The sequence below is a fragment of the Nerophis lumbriciformis genome, linkage group LG05 (genome assembly GCF_033978685.3).
Source record: "Nerophis lumbriciformis linkage group LG05, RoL_Nlum_v2.1, whole genome shotgun sequence".
Classification (NCBI taxonomy): Eukaryota; Metazoa; Chordata; class Actinopteri; order Syngnathiformes; family Syngnathidae; genus Nerophis; species Nerophis lumbriciformis.
In genome coordinates, this window is record NC_084552.2 from 17481157 (window position 1) to 17498055 (window position 16899).

At 37.2% G+C, this 16899-nt stretch overlaps 1 protein-coding gene across 1 annotated transcript in view; it reads right to left on the minus strand.

The window, feature by feature from the left end:
* trmt44 (tRNA methyltransferase 44 homolog) overlaps positions 1 to 14648 on the minus strand; it is a 29049-nt gene extending 14401 nt beyond the window's left edge. The window contains exons 1-6 of the mRNA XM_061961189.2: positions 14063 to 14648; positions 13879 to 13996; positions 6090 to 6309; positions 2120 to 2188; positions 1944 to 2051; positions 547 to 618 (exon numbers count right to left, since the gene is read on the minus strand). Of these exons, the coding sequence (XP_061817173.1) occupies positions 547 to 618; positions 1944 to 2051; positions 2120 to 2188; positions 6090 to 6309; positions 13879 to 13996; positions 14063 to 14375 (900 nt within the window). The 5' untranslated portion in view covers positions 14376 to 14648. The remainder of the gene's footprint in view (positions 1 to 546; positions 619 to 1943; positions 2052 to 2119; positions 2189 to 6089; positions 6310 to 13878; positions 13997 to 14062) is intronic.
* Positions 14649 to 16899: the final 2251 nt, after the last annotated feature.

The following is a 16899-nucleotide window of genomic DNA, read 5'->3' on the forward strand; positions in this document are numbered from 1 at the left end:
CCAGATAATGAGACATAGCAGAAAGGACCGTCATGCACTTTGTTGTTATTTTACTTCTATTATTGGAGTTTTTATTTTTTTGTTCAACTTGCACTCCACAAAATTCCTTAAAAATAAAAAGGCATTGTATTTAAACACATTTTTTATGCTTTCCTTTTAATAAGTACCAGCTTGGGCATCATTTAAGCACCAGCACCATTTAGAAAGTGTCGATTTGTCAAAAGTATGGGTTAAATGTTTTAATGTTTTGAGAATAAAGTTGTCATTTTGTAAGAGTAAAGTCGTCACTTAATTAGAATAATCTCATAATTTCCACGATTGAATCAATCAAAGGTGTAATGTTAAATTAAAAAAGTTGCAATTGCACAAGAAAATAATCAAAGTATCATGATCATAAGTCTACAGAATTGCCACAATTCTGTAGAACATTACTACACCTTTGATTGATTCAATCCTGGAAATTGTTTTGCATGAAATCACTTCTGCCTAGCAACAGGCTGTGCAAATGTTGTGTTTGTGTGTATTAGTATTATTTGAAATGCTCACCTCCAGCAGCGTGTTGGAGTCATACATGTCCCAAATAGTCCTCTTACGAACGTCAATGCCTTTACCCGGGTGCTGCAATACACAATCAAAGGTGAGTTCAACAGATAATATGCAATTGTATGAGAATAGTCATTATATGCTAGGTATATAAAAAAAAAGTTGGTCATTTACAAAATGAAAAATCCTTGACTATATAACATTAATACATTTAAATCATGAAATAAATACAGTATAATAATCATTAAGTCGTAGGAAAAGTAATGTTGTAATTATATAGAGAAGAGCTGTTCTTTTACATGAACAAGGTTAAAATAATAAAATCATGGAAGACCTTTTACGAGAATAACTTCAGTAAGTTTAAAACATTTTAAAAAAAATTTAAAAACTTACTTAGTTTACAAATTTTACAAAAAAATGATAAAATGTGAGGAAAGAACAAAACCATCATGGAGGCTTTTTTGTATGATATTTGCAAAAATAACAAGTCAGTTCTGACATTTTATGCAAAAATGTATAATAAGCAAGTCTTACGCCTGTAAACGTAAGGGGTAGTTGTAATTTGGAGTAAGGTTCATGCAGGTGAGGGCACATGAGGCCTCGCTACACTGGCTGTGGCAGAGAACCAGGCTCCTTTAAAAGACAGACCTGAGGGACAGGAGGAGACATAAGTACAATCTCTATCCTCCATCAGTCTCAGAAATATTCGCTAAACGTGTCTTCGGATTCTTCTTGAGTCAGGGTAAGAGACACATATTTTTTTGCATCTGTTTTCTCCTGTTCAAAGTAGGAAGTTAAGAGTTTGTCTTTTGTTTTTCTTGATAGGGTAGGTTTCTTTTCTTTAGGAAATTAGTTTTGGTAAAAAGGACTCACCCGGAAGCCTTTGGATTTATATTTAAAAATCAAGTTAGGCTTTGATGCTGCATGGAATATGTGAAATAAAACCTATTTCAGCATCAAATGGCTGTTTGGGTGCCTGTCCTTAACGTTGAGAGGGATGGGAAATCTGTCAATTATGCTGCACCTCAGCGTCCCCAAGCTAGGTGTAATAGCAAGAAAAAAGTCCAATTTGAAATGAAACAAAGTTGTGACAATACAATGGTGGAATATATTTGAAGGAGTTTTAGCATTATTAATGTCAATAAGTTTAGAAATGCTGTAAAAAAAAAAAAAAAAAAAAAAAAAAAAAAGATAATATGCAAGAACATGTAATTTTACTAAAATAAATTAACAATCATGGATGCTCTTTTTCCAGATTTTGCAAGGGTAAAAAAACCTGGTTTAGAAATTGTACGCCAGAAGTAAAAATGTCTGAGAAAAAGTAGTATTTGAACATTAAAACGGGAACAATCCAATAATGGCCCCATGGTAACTAGCTATAGCGTACGTTTATGACTCACCCCTTCATTCGTCAAAATGTGCACCAGAAGACCATTTCCACAGCCCAAGTCTACGAAGGATTGTTTTGTTTTAAGATCATGTTCCGTCTGCTCCTCGGACCAAAGCACCTGCAGTCAAATGCATTTATCACACGGTCATATAGAACACCCACAATAAAATGACTGTCAATGCCCACCAGGAGATAAGTGGCGATGGCGACGTCTTCGAAAACAAACTTCTCTGGATCTGTCACCTCGGGCCAAACCTAAACATATATAAAGCATACCACATATAAAGTTGTCATATGTTTACTGTAGTTTGATACGCATTTTCATTTCATTTGGAGCTGTTACCAAACATTCATGTTAAACACCAGAATCTATGTATAAATAATGTATTATTATTTCATATTATTTATTCATTCATAAACTGGGAAATGTAGATTTTCTACACATACCAACGCAGTATGTGGGATTAATTCACAAACAAACCCGCAAAAGATCCAACTGATGAAGAAAAAGAGGGGTGGACTTGCTTGAATTTGTCTTTTTTTCCCAATTTTTGAGCTTTTAACATTAGTAACATTAGGGATATGAACAATCTTCCCTCTAAGGTGCACGCGTCTGTGCAATTGCGCACTGCTCAAGCGTCCTCTGCACACGGCAAATCTATGCCACGCACAAAATCAAATAAAAAAATAAGCGCATAACAATTTTCGACACGACACGGACACGACAGAGAAAACCGTTTTCGTCGTCATTGTTCAAATATTGTAACGTCTGTCGAGACGCTTTGAGGACATGAATTCCATCGATCACTTTATTGCGCAAAACTTTATTGTCGGCCATAAACACATCACCAAAACATTAGTAAAAAAAATTATATCTTGCAAAACTGGTCATTTTCTGCCGTACAAACCAGACCAAAAGCAACTTTGTTGTATCAACAGCAGCAGCTCGCTCTTTCTCACTTGCGCAGCCACACAAAAAGTCGGACAACTCCAACACCACACATAAAGTGTAATTCCAGGTTGTTACACTATGATTTACCAATCAAATGTGTGCTTATTCTAGTGTCATTTATTAGGAATCTTCATTTATAAATATTAATCATGAAATGCTGTTAGTATATTAAATAAATACTAATAAAAATATATTTTTTACAAACAGGAAGTTGCAGGAATGTACACATGATCCCCTGCTTACATCTCATTGTGCAACATGTGAATGTTTTAATGGGAACTAAATGCAATGTCTGAAAGGGGTACACATTATTTCCAAAGCAGGACCTCCACCCAGACAAACAATACAAGTACACAGTTCATGAAAAACAATATTTTTTGTTATTGTCATTGTAAGTGGGCCTAAACACTTATATTAGAAAATAACCTAATGGAAATGACTGCTGTCATTTGATTATAATAATAAGAGAATGTTGTCTGTCTATCTGTGTTGGCCCTACGATGAGGTGGGGACTTGTCCAGGATGTACGCCGCCTTTCGCCCGAATGCAGCTGAGATAGGCTCCAGCACCCCCCGCGACCCCGAAAGGGACAAGCGATGGAAAATGGATGGATGGATGGAGATTTAACTTGTTGTTTAGTGAGGTTTGGGACAGGTGTGCTGCTGGTGTAGCCACAGTGTGCACGTCTGATGTTGCTCACATGGGCTCCACTGAATGCTCAGGGAGTTTTTGCGTTTGCTCACACACATGAAAAATTAGAGGGAACATTGGATATGAACATTTCACATCACGGTTATTGTGACCAAAATGATCACGGTCATCATTATTATCACAGTATTGTTGAATGTGCTCAAAAAGTACTTTTTCACCAAGTTGCTTTTTTTTTTTTTTTTTACAAAAAAATAAAAATAAAATATATATCCTTGGGAGAAGACAAATTATATGATATTATAGTTTCTTAAGAGCAATAGTATTGTTATTTGAGAGTTCAAATATTTTTATCCTCCATTTTAATTTGAAAAGTGTTCCTAAATAATAGAAACAAAACAGTGTGCTTAACTTTGGGTTTATGTGAAGTCCCGTGGGTTCACTTCCTGACACGTCTGTTTATGGATATTCCTAACGATTACTGTGTTCCTAAGAGAACACAGCATGTAGGTTCAATGTGCACAACTGCATATCTTAGCTGCTCAGACAGCAATGTGTTTGTAAAAGTTTAAGCTGCAGTGTCGTTTAGAATGTTAATGTGTCTTGTGTTTATTCATGTTAGCAATTAGCACGCTAGCTGCTTCTTCAAGAAATTAGCAGTATCACTGTAAGAGCAGTAATGCATCACAGTTTTACAATAATTAAAATGAAAATAACTTAAAAGTACCTCAAATTGCAAGTGTTTGGTGATATAAGCGGTCTTTTTGCTTTTTGTTATGCATTGAAGGGAAACTGCACTTTCTTTGGAATTTTGCCTATTGTTCAAAATCATTATGAAAGACATGACGACGGATGGATTTAAAAAAAAATCCTTTCTAACTCGTGAATAAAAGTCCGCTTGCAGCTGAGCCAAAGAGCTCCTCCATCCCGCCCATAAAACCCAATAAAAAAACATTCAAAAAGCGCCAACAATACTTCAATTACATTTGGTGACTTGAATTGTAACCAAGTATTAGTGATATTGTTATTATAGGCCTAACGCAGACAAACTATTTATAGCGGCGCCGTGATCACGAGCTTGCGTGCCAATATTGACGTCATTGTGTAGTAAGGTGATTCCTCGCTTCCTTGCTTGTGGAAGTTTATTCTAGATCATAAATCATGCCTCTCACCTGGATGGTAGAAGGATGAGAACGTATTTTGACAAGTTGGTACAGCCAATTTAGACCTAGGAATGGCGAGAATGACACGAAAAGACGCTTGCTTCTCTTTTCTTCGCAAGGATTATGAGTCATTCTTCATCTAAATGGGAATATAACAAAATTCTATCAGTCAGCATCCTAATGACAGCAAACGTACAGTAAGTGATGTTTTATTATGTTTGTTGGCTCTCATGACGTCTGCAGCGAGTAGAAATCATTGAAGTGGTGGGGTAAAAAAGCGAACGTTGTGATGCATTGTTGTAATTCATGAGCCGCACAAGCTTAAATATCAAATGTTATTATAAATGTGCCTGTTACTACATAACATAAATACTTACATCATGTATATAAAACATTAATGGAGGTGTTTAGATGTTTTTTAAGGGATTTATAGGCAGAATTAGCGACTCCCAAAGGCTCCATTGTAAGTGGACTTTTGATCGCATTCATTTAATATTTAGAATACAGTAAAAAGGAAAAACGTGTGTTCTTGTCTTACATAAGGATTGTGAATGACAGGCAAAAAAAAGTGCAGTTCCCCTTTAAGCTGAGAGCATAAATTCGAGTTCTGAGTTGTTAGGTTTTTATTTCAAACTTGCCCTCCAACCACCGGAACGGAGAAAGCCAGTGCAAAGAAGAGCAGAGAAAAGAGGAAAGCGAACAACTACCGAATCAGAAAAAGAAACCTTTAAAAACATGACCAACAGTGTAGCCGACCCAACGAGGCAGCCCGCCACAGACACCGTCGGTCCGCATCACACCGAATCAGGAGGGATCCTCCATGCCAAGCAGCCAAAGACGCCAAAAGTTCAAACGGACTTTTATCCATGAAAATATGGAGCTGCTGACAATGGTGTGGCCAACGTGTTTTAATTCTTTCTCCTGACTCTACAAATTGGACGATCAAGCATTAGCCTTGGCAGACAGACACACATATTGCTTGTTGTCTACCGACGGTCCATCAGTCAAAGACGTCTGTGTGCAACAGAAACAACAATGACAACTAAAGCATAAGTCCGCTAGCCAAAGTGAATACTGTAAATTATCATTGCATAAAACTACTGTGTTTTCGAACAATGTTTATCATCTAAAAGTTAGTGGGGGGGTTTTCGGCATGTTAACATTGTGGTGTTTTAAGGGGTGTAATCACAAAATATATATATTTTTTTTTTTTTTTTCATTTTAACGGGTGGGGCTGATTTAAGATAAGAGTGTTTTGAGTTAGAAGCTCTGTAGTTGAACTAATTGAGCTTGTAAGTTGAGGTACAACTATACACATGCATACAAATTATATATAACTTGAGTGTATGTAATAAAATGTGAATAGAGTGTTGATTTTGAAGTGCTACTGTACCTTGACCATGGCCTTGTACTTGTCTTTGAGTTGCTGGTATGTCAAGCTGTACTTTTCCACCGGCAGCAGAGACAGTGTGCTCGTAAAGTCGCTGCTCTTGCAGTCCACAGACCAGCGCAGCAGCTTTGGTAGCAGCTCTGTCGACAGCCACCCCAGCTTCGGGTAGGCCACGCCGTCACAGTGCCAACCGTCCACGGTCAACACGTGCAGCTCCAACAGCCTACATTAAGACAAAAAAAGGTCATCAGAAAAAAAATATTATTTGTTCAAATTGTGCCATAATTATCTGCAAAGAACTCAAATACTCATTGAAATATTAACATGGTAAAATATAAAATTACAAGAATGTTTGAGGCATTAACTACAAAAAAAAAAGTATGTAATTACAAAGAGATAAAATGGTTAATTCTTGAAAATTACAAGGTAGAAAAAGTGAAAAAATAGCGAAAATAAAGTTTAAAAAAAAAAAATAATAATTCAAAACAAAGTTAAATTCCAAAAAGAAATAGATTAGATTAGATAGGTCTTTATTGTCATTGCACAGGTACAACGAAACTTTGTTTTCAGCACAAACCCGTTCAAGATTAGACAAACAAACAGTGTACAGGGTTACAGAATAGCAACGCCACAAGGCGCCCCGTAAAAGATGGGGAAAAAGGTAAAACGCTGGGGAAGGATGAGTAAAAAAAATAAAATACAATCTAGACTGGGCTCCTAAGGGAGCCCAGTCTGGAGTGGGAAAAAAACTCCATAGCAAAGCACATATACATATTACAACGTACATCTCGAGATATCTAGCAACAGAGGGAAGGGAGTGCGGGGTAATGGTGGTAGGCCGCAGCTCTCGGCGCTGACCATCCTTCCATCACCCCTATGGGATTTGCGTCGAGGGCGTTGGGTTGGGGGGGTGGGGGGTGTATGTGTGGCGTATATTTTTGTGGATGCATGTTGTTTGTGTGTAAGCCTACAGTGTGTCTCTGTTCCGCAGCCTTGATCTTGTGCAGCCGATAAGTCCAAAGTCAACAACAACAGGTGTGTGTCCATGAGAGACAAGAAGGGAGTTTGTTGTGTCTTCGCTGCACTGTTCTTCGGGAGAGTCTCAAAGCCAGGGAAACAATCCAAGTTAGAATGTTTTGTATGCAAGTGAAAATAAAAATTTGCTTTTCACTCTAAATTGTCTATGACTGGTCCTCAAAAATCCTGCAAGGCAGACAGTCCGATGTTATCCAAATCACAAGAGTGTCCACAGTTCTTCCCGCATCCTCCAATCATTCGTGGCAGCTTTGGGGTACTTTGAAGAATGCCAGCAACTTCCAATTTGTGGACAAACCAGAGCAACGCTAACTCCAATCAGAAGATGTCCTGTTGTCATAATCCCGAATAGGTAGATATCTTCACGTCCTCGACAGAAAAGGGTCGCCAGGCACGCTGCACTCCTTCTTCTACCAAGAGTCCGTCGCGTGTCCAGCAACAACCGCTCCGTCACGACAAACAGGTTCCCCCAAACCCAAGATCTTGTCAATTTCGTTGAGGCCAGTTAAATAGTTCCAATGTTTAGATTTGGAGAGCAGTGCAAAAAGAGGCAACAACAAAGTTAAGACAAGACAAAGAAGCAAGCAGGAGAGATAAGGGAGAGGGAAGGGGAGCGTCCACCCTCGATGAGTGCCAGAGAGAAATACAAGATAGTAGACAGCTCAGATGGTAGACTGGCCTGCCAAAAACTTGAGGGTTCCTGGTTCGTATCCAGCTTCCGCCATCCAAGTTACGGCTGTTTTGTTCTTGGGCGAGACACTTCGCTCACCTTGCTGCCAGTTCCACAAACACTGGTGTAAATGTAGAAGTGTAAAAGCCTTTCTTAATGTAAAACGCTTAGAGTCACTATATAAATATACAGTTAGGTCCATAAATATTTGGACATTGACACAATTTTCAGTATTCCAGCCCTGTACAACACCACAATGGATTTGAAATGAAACAATCAAGATGTGCTTTAAGTGCAGACTTTGAGCTTTAATTTGAGGGTATTTACATCCAAATCAGGTGAACGGTGTAGGAATCACAACACATTTTATATGTGCCTTACACTTTTTAAGGGACCAAAAGTAATTGGACAAACTAACATAATCATAAATCAAATTGTCACTTTTTAATACTTTGTTGCAAATCCTTTGCAGTCAATGACAGCCTGAAGTGTGGAACCCATAGACATCACCAGACATTGGGTTTGGTCGCTGGTGATGCTCTGCCGGGCCTCTGCTGCAGCTGTCTTCACTTCCTGCTTGTTCTTTGGGCATTTTCCCTTCAGTTGTGTCTTCAACAAGTGAAATTCATGCTCAATGGGATTCAGGTCAGGTGATTGACTTGGCCATTGCAGAAAATTCCACTTCTTTGCCTTAAAAAACTCTTTGGTTGCTTCCGCAATATGCTTGGGGTCATTGCCCATCTGCATTGTGAAGCACCGTCCAATGAGTTTTGAAGCATTTGGCTGAATATGAGCAGATAATATTGCCCGAAACACTTCAGAATTCATTATGCTGCTTTTGTCAGCTGTCACATCATCAAGAAATATAAGAGATCCAGTTCCACTGGCAGCCATGCATGCCACTACCACCACCATGCTTCACTGATGAGGTGCTATGCTTTGGATCTTGAGCAGTTCCTTCCCTTCTCCATACTCTTCTCTTTCCATCATTCTGGTACAAGTTGATCTTTGTCTTATCTGTCCATAAGATGTTGTTCCAGAACTGCACGGGCTCTTTTACATGTTTCTTGGCAAACTCTAATCTGGCCTTCCTGTTTTTGAGGCTCACCAATGGTTTACACTTTGTGATGAAACCTCTGTATTTCCTCTAGTGAAGTATTCTCATAATTGTTGACTTGGACACAGATACACCTACCTCCTGGAGACTTTTCTTCATCTGGCCAACTGTTGTGAAGGGCGTTTTCTTGACAAGGGAAAGGATTTGTCTGTCATCCACCACACTTGTTTTCCGTGGTCTTCCATGTCTTTTGGTGTTGCTGAGCTGAGCAGTGCGTTCTCTCTTTTTAAGAATGTACCAAACAGTTGGTTTGGCCACACCTCATGTTTTGCTATCTCTCTGATGGCTTTGTTTTGATTTTTCAGCCTAATGATGGCTTGCTTCACTGATAGTGACAGCTCTTTGGACTTCATATTGAGAGATGGCCTCCCCAGATTCCAAATTAATATACCACACTTGAAATGACATCCAGGCCTTTTATCTGCTCTTTGTAAATGAAATAAATGAAAAAAAACAAGGGAATAACATACCTGGCCATGGAACAGCTGAGTAACCAATTGTCCAATTACTTTTGGTCCCTTAAAAAGTGTAAGGCACATATAAAATGTGTTGTGATTCCTACACCGTTCACCTGATTTGGATGTAAATACCCTCAAATTAAAGCTCAAAGTCTGCACTTAAAGCACATCTTGATTGTTTCATTTCAAATCCATTGTGGTGTTGTACAGAGCTGGAATACTGAAAATTGTGTCAATGTCCAAATATTTATGGACCTAACTGTAGTAGTAGCATTGATAAGCGAGAGCTAGCTATAGTTCATGCTGCGCTGGACTCAAGGAGAGACTTTAATGTAATTATGAAATGAAACTGAAGATGCAACATATATGGATTCAAACTGCCATGAAACTGTAAAGAATAAGAAGCATGGCAGCATGTCTTGTTTGCTGCTACTGCTGCAACGCTTCTCGGCTCGTCAGAGTTATTCTAGATTATAAATCATGCCTCTCATCTGGATAATTGGAGGATTTAGCCATGACTCTAGAATTTGTTCACCTGTGACATTCAATTTACACCCGGCGATGGAGACAAACACACAATCGAAGACGGTGTCTGCAGAAACTTTTTTAACCCTTCATGTGGATTAAAATAAATTATTGATCTAAATAGGAAGATATCAACATCCTATCAGTCATCATCAAAGTAAGAGCAGACAAGTGATTGTTTTATTATGTTTGTATATCTTGTTTAGCAGTTGGCAATACTGCTACATGATGTTAGTGTTTCACTAAAGTTGGATGTGTTTAGCAGAGCTTCTAAAATGTGTAGTTTGCCTTCACAATATTCGGGATCAAAAATATAAGGCTCTGGATCATCATTTGTCCCAAAGTAATCGTTATTGGCTACCACAAAGTCTGCATGATTTATCATTGTTGTTGATGGGGAAGGGATCTGCGGTTCTTACCTCTATGTCATGAGATCACGTGCCTGGCTATCTCATTATCTCTCAAAATGGCTCGGGAATGTCCATGAGATTGATACTATACTATCATGTTTATTTACTCTCAAACTGTGTAAGTCTTTCGGTGTCATACATCAGATATGTATGATAAATAGCTTAAATATAGAGGCAACTTGTTTTCCACATTACTGGTACTTTAACTTTTTCTTGTAACTACAATTAAATAAAACATAACTATTAAAGTTGAAAGGATGGTAAAAAAACATAAGTTACAATTGTAAAGCACAGTTATCATTTTTTAGCTCAGTGTAATATGTTAAATTATATATATATATATATATATATATATATATATATATATATATATATATATATATATATATATATATATATATACACACACATACATACAGTACAGGCCAAACGTTTGGACACACCTTCTCATTCAATGTGTTTTCTTTATTTTCATGACTATTGACATTGTAGATTGTCACTGAAAGCATAAAAAATATTAGGGGTGTGGGGGAAAAAAGCGATTCTCACGTTGTGCGATTCAGTATTGATTCTCATTTTTCAAAAATCGATTTTTAATTATTATTTTTTTCTATTTTTTTATTTTTATTAATTTAACTTTTTAATTAATAAATCCAACAAAACAATACACAGCAATACCATAACAATGCAATCCAATTCCAAAACCAAACCCGGCCCAGCAGCACTCAGAACAGCAATAAACAGAGCAATTGAGAGGAGACACAAACACGACACGGAACAATCCAAAAGTAGTGAAACAAAAAATGAATATTATCAACAACAGTGTCAATATTAGTTACAATTTCAACATAGCAGTGATTAAAGATCCCTCATTGACATTATCATTAGACATTTATAAAAAATAAAAAAATAAAAAATAAATAATAATAACAATAGTGTCACAGTGGCTTACACTTGCATCGCATCTCATAAGCTTGACAACACACTGTGTCCAATATTTTCACAAAAGGTAAAATAAGTCATATTTTTGGTTCATTTAATAGTTGAAACAAATTTACATTATTGCAATCAGTTGATAAAACATTGTCCTTTACAATTATAAAAGCTTTTTACAAAAATCTACTACTCCGCTTGCATGTCAGCAGTCTGGGGTAGATCCTGCTGAAATCCTATGTATTGAATGAATAGAGAATCGTTTTGAATCGGAAAAATATCGTTTTTGAATCGAGAATCGCGTTGAATCAAAAGAAAAATCTATTTATAATCGAATCGTGACCCCAAGAATCGATATTGAATCGAATCATGGAACACCCAAAGATTCGCAGCCCTAAAAAATATGAATGAACGCATGTACTTAACAAAAAAAGGTGAAATAACTGAAAACATGTTTTATATTCTAGTTTCTTCAAAACAGCCACCCTTTGCTCTGATTACTGCTTTGCACACTCTTGGCATTCTCACAATGAGCTTCAAGGGGTAGTCAGTCACCTGAAATGGTTTTCACTTCACAAGTGTCATAGTTTTGATGCCCTCAGTGACAATCTACAATGTAAATAATCATGAAAATAACGAAAACGCATTGAAATGAGAAGGTGTGTCCAAACTTTTGGCCTGTATTGTACATATACATACACATATACATACGCATACACATATATACACTTACATACATACATACATATATATATATATATATATATATATAAAATATTAAGGCTGAGCGATATATCGATATACGCAATATATCGCGGGTTTGTCTCTGTGCGATATAGAAAATTACTATATCGTGATATCGAGTATACATTCTCACGCAGTTGCTTTTAGCTGCGGGCATTACACTACAGGCTCTCCTCGCACTTTCCGGTCTATCCTTCTCACAGACAGACAAGCGCACCTTCTTACACACGTCACATACGTATACGTCCTCCCCGAGCAGAGAGGTAGCAGCATGGCTAATGTTAGCTGTGATGCTAGCGGAGTGGTGCGAGAGGTAATACAAGAGAAAGAAGGTGCGAATCTGGTAACAAATGGAGGAATAATTAATTCCCAAGAAAAACAGCAGGGGGTCCATCGTCTGGTGGTGGTTTGGCTTCAAGTGGGAATATGTCGAACAGACAACCGTAATTTGTCAAGTGTGGGGCAAAAGCGTTGCTATAAAAAGTAGCATTACTGCTGTAACAAACAGTTCAGGGTGTCCCAAGTTACCGGAGTGTGTTAGGTAAGGAGGAGGAGTTTTGTCCCTCCAGAGTTTTTGCCGTAGGGTTGTGATGTAGGGTGTGTGTGGTTGTGGAAGGAGGTGTGTGATGTTGACATTAAAGAAGCGGTGGCTACCGAACCTGCTCTAATGTCTCCCGTTTATTATTTTATTAGATAAGTACACAGTATAGGCCAGGGGTCGGCAACCCGCGGCTCTAGAGCCGCATGCGGCTCTTTAGCGCCGCCCTAGTGGCTCTCTGGAGCTTTTTCAAAAATGTATGAAAAATGGAAAAAGATGACGGGGAAAAAATATATTTTTTGTTTTAATATGGTTTCTGTGGGAGGACAAACATGACATAAACCTCCCTAATTGTTATAAAGCACACTGTTTATATTAAACATGCTTCACTGATTTGAGTATTTGGCGAGCGCCGTTTTGTCCTACTAATTTTGGCGGTCCTTGAACTCACCGTAGTTTGTTTACATGTATAACTTTCTCCGACTTTCTAGGACGTGTTTTATGCCACTTCTTTTTCTGTCTCATTTTGTCCAACAAACTTTTAAGGTTGTGCATGAAAGGTGAGTTTTGTTGATGTTATTGACTTGTGTGGAGTGCTAATCAGACATATTTGGTCACTGCATGACTGCAAGCTAATCGATGCTAACATGCTATTTAGGCTAGCTATATGTACATATTGCATCATTATGCCTCATTTGTAGCTATATTTGAGGTCATTTAGTTTCCTTTAAGTCCTCTTAATTCAATTTATATCTCATGACACACTATCTGTATGTAATATGGCTTTTATTTTTTTGCGGCTCCAGACAGATTTGTTTTTGTATTTTTGGTTCAATATGGCTCTTTCAACATTTTGGGTTGCCGACCCCTGGTATAGGCGAACCCAGAACACTCGGCTACACTGCTAATATGTAGCATCATTTGAAAAGTCACCTGCTAGGCAATGAAGAGTGCTTACTCCGCACGTCAATATCTCTGTTTGGTGCCACACGTCCACACCATCAAAATGCAGAGGCAAACATTTCCAGATCAACACCGTATGAAATAAATAGTGATTTTATTTTTTTGTGATTTCCTTCTCTGCATGAAAGTTTAAAAGTAGCATATATTAATGCAGTATGAAGAAGAATGTTTTAATGTAGACACATAGAATTATCATACTGCTGTGATTATATGCATCAAGTGTTCATTCAAGGCTAAGGCGAGATATATATCGTGTATCGCGATATGACCTTAAAATATCGCGATATTAAAAAAAGGCCATATCGCCCAGCCCTAATATATATATATCCTCAGAGGGACAAGCCGTAGACAATTAGATGAAAGGATACTTTCTGCAGTTGAGTAAACGTCGACACTCACAATTGCTCACAGTCTGTAAGGCGCAGCTGAATCTGGTAAACGTTGCACTTTTTCAGAGACACTTTCCCTTCTTCGTCCTCCTCAAATGGAATAAATGTCACTTTCTGGCATTCAAAATCTGAAGAAAATAACAAGTTAATAAAGAACGTAAAACATTTAAATGGAATGTGATTGAACCACTTACCTTTAACAACAATCTCTTTGTGCAGGTGGGTCCCATAAATGTTAACTTTTGGAATAAAAGTCCTTATATTGTAGGAAAGTGTGTGTGTACATGCCGTGGTGATGAAGTTTAACACGTCCTTAGGAAGTTCATCATTGCCTAGCACCAAACTCAATACTGCGCCGTTCACATTTTGACTTTCTGTCTCTTTTACCCCGCATAGCCGCTTGTTGACGACATGAGGCTTTTTTAACCACACGTCAACAGCCGACCAGAACCTATCGGGGTTGGTTTGACACTCTTCTGGGAATTCAATGTCGAATAATTTAGGCATATTCAAGATGAAGAGACGCACAACGAAACGTGCGTACCTTTAGTTAGCTCGCTAGCTAACTTTCCGGTGTTGCAAAACCGGCCCTTGGAGCTCGTATTCCAATATAAAAGTATATATTTGATTTGAAGAAAACAGATGTTTATTTAGTTCAATCACCTAACCCTAATCTGGTCGTAAAAGTCAGTGTAAAATCCACAATTTGGTGCGTTTGAAGTACCAAAATACGGCAAAAACATTGTCGCTACCTGATGACGTAAACAAGGCGAAACGCTGCTCACTAATCACATTTTCATATTGGTTTTTTTTATTTTATTTAGATGAGATCCTTTATTCAGGAAATAAATACACAATTACCACAATATTATTTTACAGCAGTGATCCATAAAAAACATTTATTTTTATTTTTGAATAATGTAGTTCATGTGCTTTTATTTATTTTATTTATTTTATTTTATAAACCTTTATTTATAACATGCAATATTTACATATAATCAAGAATAATAATAATCAAAACAAATACAGAAACAGTACAAAAGAGCGCCACGGGGTTGTAAACTCAATAAAGTAACTAAAATGGAATGCAAAATATATACATGTAATAAAATGTAAAGCCAAAGGCTCACACAAGTTCCGTAAATAATCCAAGTTTGGAACACAGCATCATATTCATGTGCTCGAACGACACGTTAAACTACAACTTCCGGTTCCGTATTATTCGTATTTATTCACTTAAATATGGTAAACTCAATCAATAACATGTAAATAATTGTTAATAGGTTCTGTTGTGGTGATAATAATCGTGTTGAAGTCAATGTGTGCTAAAGAACAGGACAGCTTTTTCTTTCTTTTTTTTCTTTCTTTTTTTTTAAATTGAACAAATTTATATTCTCAATGTACATAAAAACCAAGGCACTTTCAACAAATCTCAACAATTTCAAACATACATCAGGTTGAGCAAATACTGTCTTTCGCAAAACATGCAAAGGAAAGAAAAGTAAAGCAAATACATATAGAATATAAAAAAACCCACAATGAATAATAATAATAAAAAAGATGGGCTAAGATACAAAATTCAAACAGACAAAAAAGGCTAATCCAAATCACTTTAAATTTCTGCAATGACGAAATCAATTCAAAGGCTTTTGTATTTTTAAAGCAGGCGATCGACATGACACTAAACTACTGTCATTTCAAAACTTTAAGAAACACTGGAAACCAAGAATATAAATTGGAGTGGTCAGTAACAATAATAATTTGTAGATTAAACACAGTGATAAAATATGGAATGGTGTAATCACTCCATTCTGAAAAGCAAACAAACAAAAAACATTACAACAAACCACTAACTAGTACTTTGTTGCTCCACTGCTGACTTTTAGTTCAGCTTTACAGTTTCTGGAGCATGAACGAGTACATCGGTACTCTTCATCAATCTTGCTCCAACTTTCTCTGATTGCTGTTGTCGGATCAGCTTTGCAGGTTGGAGTTTTGCCATGGACCAACTTCTTCAATTTCCACCACAGTCTTTCAGTTCGATTGAGATCCGGCCCTGATATTGACCTTAGATATATGTCTTCAAATAACCTTTTTACAGTGTTTGCTCTATATCAGGATGCATGATCATCTTAAAAATCATTATCAAAGGGATAAGTGTCCGAAATGCCAATGTAAACTTGTGCATTTATTGAAGATGTAATGGCAGCCATTCCCCCAGTGCCGTTATCTGGCATGCAGCCCACATCACCAATGACTGTGGAAATCAGCATCAATCTCAATGGATCAGATTTGCGATTAATTTCTTCATCCATAGACCACCATTGCTTTTCCTTAGCCCATGGTAACTAGTTTTTTTTTTCCTGTTTAGTAGTTCATGACAGCTTTCTTTCAGCCTTCCTTGATGTAAATCCAATTTCCTTTTAGGCGCTTTCTCACAGTTCGGTCACAGACGGTGACTCCAGTTTCTTCACATTTGTTCTTCATTTATTTTTTTTGCTGTGCATTTTCTGTTTTCAACACATATTGCTTGAAGTGTTCTGTCTTGACGCTTTCATTATTTTCTTTGGTCTACCAGTGGGCTTGCATTTGACAACATTCCCATGTTGTTGGTACTTGGCCCAGATTTTAGACACAGCTGACTGTGAACAATACACATATTTTGCAAAATGGAGTGATGAATTACCTTTTCGAATATTTTTGATCATTCTCTCCTTTGTTTCAATTGACATCCCTTGTGTTGGAGCCATGATTCACACTAATCCACCTGGTGCGTACAGCTCTCCAAGGTGTGAACACCCTTTTTAACTGCAGACTAATGAACATATCTAATGTGATGCAAGTGTAAGCTTTGGAAATGAACATTTGCAGGGTGGTACCATCATTTTTTTCTCAGAAATGAGTGATTCCATATTTTTCTCACTCTGCTTGATCTAATAATTAAACTGTTCACGACTATCACAATGTACATTCTTGATTAATACTTCAAGTTGCAATTAGTTTTATGTCATGTCTGATTTCTGCTTTTGTT